General features: G+C 34.7%; 1 protein-coding gene across 14 annotated transcripts in view; it reads right to left on the bottom strand.

The window, feature by feature from the left end:
* The window catches only part of tjp1a (tight junction protein 1a), a 186034-nt gene that overhangs the window by 7298 nt on the left and 173736 nt on the right, over positions 1-5000 (bottom strand). For 8 of the 14 annotated variants that reach the window (XM_056461582.1, XM_056461575.1, XM_056461577.1 and 5 more), the window contains 2 exons: positions 3294-3511; positions 1058-1201 (listed from right to left, as the gene is read on the bottom strand). In XM_056461582.1, the coding sequence (XP_056317557.1) occupies positions 1058-1201; positions 3294-3511 (362 nt within the window). The remainder of the gene's footprint in view (positions 1-1057; positions 1202-3293; positions 3512-5000) is intronic. The other 6 variants (XM_056461579.1, XM_056461581.1, XM_056461587.1 and 3 more) reach the window with 2 other exon arrangements.

Raw genomic sequence — 5000 nt, 5'->3', positions numbered from 1 at the left:
ACAAATCTGGCCAGCTAAAATGACTCTTACTACTCAAAATGTGGACAATGTTAAGTTTGTCAAGCCCTTCAATATACAAGGCACCCATTAAAATGTTATTTCTGTAATGCAAAATGTCCATTTATTTAAATATAATGGTTATGTGAATATTCACAAGTGTTATGTTAACAACAATTAGTATTTAATAATAGATTATAAAATATGGTGTAACTTTGTGAGATTGGCTATTTATTCCGTCATGGAATTATACACCACTGTTCAAAATGCAAAATTTGAATACATTTCTGTGAAGCAAGCCTGAATTTTTTGGTAGGCATGCATTTCAATCTACACTGTAAAAAATGCTGGGTTCCACACAATTCCTTCATGTTGTCCCAACACAAATCAATTAGTTAACTTAATCGTTCTTACAAATTTAAGTGGACTGAACATAAAACAATAAAGTTGTCCCCTATAAAACTGAGTTGTTGTTTCAACTAATTTTAAATAAGCAGTTTGAACAAACAGCAAAAGTAATTTAAGTGTATTTTAGTGTCACATGACCCTTCAAAAATTTTGAAAACAGTTGTGCTACTTAATTGTTAGAAACAAATATTACTTTTTTTTAGTATTCTTTGATTAATAAGAATTAAAAGACTAGATATTTACTAGAAAACAGAATATTTTGTAGTATTATTATAACTGTCAATACAGTCACATTTGTTTTGTTTAATGCAACCCTACTAAATAAACAAATTTATTCTGGGAGAAAAATCTTACTGACCACAGAATTTTGAATAGTGTTAAAAGAGCATGACTCGAATACTTGGATGATAAGGACCTGGTTCAGGGCTATAATTGACACATGGATTTAAAAAGAAAAATCACATGAATGAACAGACTGTGGTGAGTGAATGGTGTATAACGTGTGTTAACAATGGCTAATTAAAATGAGCAAACAAATGATATGGAGGCATGAAAAAGAAAATACATGATGATGAAAAAAGACCCATGATCACACAAGATGTCACAAAGCCATCCCAAACGAACCCAAAAGGACAGAGAGAGGACAGCGTACCCGACGAGGAGTCGGAGGATTTTAGAGCAAAAGACCAACCATCAGGGGTCATAGACGCACAGTGAGGTAAGCGGAGCTCCACCGGTTTCAGGAACTTCAGACCGTGAGGACCACACATCACCAGAGGACTCAGCAGAGTTTCACCTGGAAAAACAGTACAAAATTCAGAAATTAACCCATACACAAACTTAACATCAAGTATCAAGTAGAAAACTAACAGAAAGACAATTAGGGTACTTCACACTTAGTTAACCCTTGGGGATTCTAAACACCAGGTAAATGAATCCTGGGTTATCTCACTGCGTATGATTTACTCGAGGTTAACAAATATTCTTGGGCACTTATACACTGATGTTTTCCTCTGCATATTCCAAAACCCTGGCTTAGCATTCTTATTTGCAATGTCATTGTCTGTTTAAAGGGATTAATGTTTAATAAAAACGTAGATGCAATGCAAGACCTCACTCATCCTCCATTGACAGAAATGGTCACAAGTCCAGAAAAAGAAACCAAAAACTTTGTCAAATCACTTATATTCGTTTTAGTGGTTCAAATGTAATCATGCAAAGACCCAAGAATGCTTTTGTGTGAAAAAAAATAAAATAAAATAAAATAAAATAAAATAAAAAAACTGTAAAAACAACTTTGTTTGCCAATGTTTTTTCTCTCTCGTCAGGTCAGGGTCTACCTTTACTATGGGCATTATGACATATTGCCCATAGAGTCACAGCAGTGCAACATGCAAGCGCTGTACTGTATGTAATCAATGTTTACACTAATTTTATGTGAAAAACAAAAGAGTTTTGACAATGTTTTTGGTCCCTTTTATGAAATTTAAACATCTCAGGAATGTTGCTGTGTATGGAGGATGAGGAAGCTCTTTGATTTCATCTAAAACACCTTAATTTGTGTTTTAAAGATAAGCGAAGGAAATTGGAACGACATGAGGGCGAGTAATTAATAACAGAATTTTCCTTTTTGGGTCAACTAACCCTTTAAATAAAGGCATTGCACATACTCATATTATTGCTTTTCTAAATGGATTTTAAAAGTCCCTTCTTTACTCTTTTTGACATTGTACATTGATTCCAAAAAAAAGACCCGAGTGCCTTCTGTGTGTACTCAGGTTGGGGACCTAGTAACACTGCCAGGATCATTCTTGGAATGAGCGCTGTGTGACCATGAGCCAGAAGTTATGCGTCAATGATGACATCGTTATTGTGTGACTCTTTGAGCAGCTGTTTTGAATGCTGAACATTCACCACCACAAAAAATAATAATGCCCACAAACTGGGCTAAAGAAGACAACAGGGTTCTCCAGCATCTGTGCTGAAGCTGAGATCAATCGCCAGCTCAGTGGAACAGTACATGATGAGGTCGTGTGAAAAAAAAAAAAACTGGCTTTATTACTCATACATTATACATTACATCCTAATGTGACATGTCTTTACTGGATCTTTATGGGTTGTTTGTGAACACACACACAGATTCTGGAAAATTACTAGCAGTGTGAGTAAATCAAAATCAATCCTTAGACAATTCCCAGAACATAATAGCCATTTATTCTCCATAAAGTTTGTGTAAAAGAGGCTCAATTAACACATTTTTTTGTTACCACTGGGCAAACGCTTCAAAAAAAAAAAAAAAAAAAAAAAAAAAAAAAGTTATCTGTAAAAAAAACAGGGTTTCCACACCTTCATAGACATCAGATTCAAGGACTTTCAGGAACTTCTCAAAGAATCATTAATTTTTAATTAAGTATCTTTGTAATTCATCCCCGAGCATATGTAGCACCATGAAACCCTTAATGTACTTAATGTTCCACTTGCACTTAAAATTTACATTAAAAATGTAACTGTGTATGGAGTAATTTTCAAACATTTTGACCATTTTAAAAATTCATGTTCAAAAACTTTACATATGTTGAATTCAAATTTTGAAGTACAAATTTTAAAATAAAAAAAAAGAACCAATTTTATTTAAATTTTAATTCAAGCACTTTCAAGGACCTGTGTTTGTTTTTAAGTACTTTCCAGGCCTTAAAACCATATGTCTGAAATTTAAGTTCTTATAAGTACTTTCAGGAAGCGTGGAAACCCTGAAAAAAAACTTGGGGTAAAAAGAATCAACATAAAACTCTACATTACCTGGATTCTTTCACAGACCAGAGGAAAAGCACAACACATTTTTTACCAGATTTGTTTTACCCCCCAGTGTTAATAGATGCGTGACTGACCTTTCTCTTTGTCCAGAGGTGGCAGGATGCTGTTATCCCGACATACTTTAAAGTAGATCTCTTGCTCCACGCCATCAGGAATGGCTCCCTGAGGGATAATGATGCTCACTCCTGTCTCAATGGAGCTCAGGACCCCTCCATTAGAGTTGAAGATGCCCCGCGCCGTCGCCACCACCGTGTGGCTGTCATCATCGTCATCATCCTCCAAAGCACTCGGGCTGGAGAGTAAAAAAAACAAAACAATCATTCAGCGATTTACAAAAAGAGCTTATTTAGCTAGCTATATTTTATCTACTGTATGTAGCATTAGAAGAAATGCAACGATTATGAATTTTGGTTGTACGATTATTGTCTGAGGAATCGTCAAGCGACGCGGCTTCTGGGTCCAAGCGATCTATCAAACTTTATGGAGAGACTCAACAAATGGTAATTATAAATGATTATAAAGCGATGTAACACTTTCGAAAATCATGATCGCAATATATATATATATCCATGTCTAATAACCGATAGTGGCTAGAAAGTGATTATTTTTTATAAATTGTTAAAATATTGGTATTTGTGCAGCAAGTCCTGAGTCCTGTTGTGTAGACTATAATTCAATATAAAACTTTAATGTGAGACATGACTAAAAAGTGGTCACAAATGAATATTTTCTCAATTCAAAGGAGTAGCAATTTGGACCCGGAAACAGTATTCCTTACATCACGACTTAACAAGTGAATAATCATGGTTTCACAGTTATCACGATTATTATGCATTTATTAATTTCAAAGCACTACTACTTTAGAAAAATCCCATGAGAATGAGTTATTTATTGCTGCTCAGTAACCAAATAATACAGCACAAAATAATAATAAAAACAAACAATGGTCCATTTCTCTTTGGACTTGGAAAAAGTTTTTGGCATTTATAGATAAATAATAATTGTAATTAATTAAAAAAAAATAAATAAATGAATAAAATCAACAACAGAACAATTAATAAATAAAAAATAGTATTTGTCTAATGTAAATCTAAGCAAAATATTAGCTAAGTATTTCCCTTTTAAAGAGAACAAGTGTAGTTAAAGGCTGTTAAACCTCTGTCTGAAAGGCACTTTTGGTCCAGTTCTTGTCACATGACTCACGGTGCGCTCGCAGAATTCTTTCAACTAGGTGCGCCTGAAAATGATGAGCGCATTGCGCCGCATGCGTTTAGCTCCCAATATGCCGCATGTGTGTCACTCGCAACATGCCACCCGCCTCCATTGGAAATAACGAACTTGCACAAGCAAAAGATGCGATATGTTGAACGACCCTTAGTTAATAGCCTCAACCATAGTTAATACAGTGTGCGTGGGTAATAGCCTCAGTGTACAAGCTCAGAACTTTAAACTAGTGCACAGTTGTCATAACTTTGTTTAGTTGCAGCGGTTTTGTTCTGTGCAGAAAGGAATTGTTAAAAAGCGTTTACGATTAATTAACCGTGATGAATTAAAGAGCGGTTAATAGTGAAACCGGTTGATCGTTGCACCCCTACGTAGGGCTACTGATAGTCCATTTTACATCATTTCTAAGCTATTTTAAAATGTGACTTAAATCGATTTGACAAAAAGGTTTTTTCCTCACTCTACAGTTCTATTTTGACATAGTTTGACTTATAATATAGTGCGGTACAGCTTATTTTCCAGAAAAGTAAGCTTATCAATCATGGATCTTGTTTCTA

Source organism: Danio aesculapii, chromosome 7, assembly GCF_903798145.1.
Source record: "Danio aesculapii chromosome 7, fDanAes4.1, whole genome shotgun sequence".
NCBI classification, from domain to species: domain Eukaryota; kingdom Metazoa; phylum Chordata; class Actinopteri; order Cypriniformes; family Danionidae; genus Danio; species Danio aesculapii.
The sequence above is the reverse complement of the archived record's forward strand: the minus strand, read 5'-3'. Positions and strand labels throughout refer to the sequence as shown.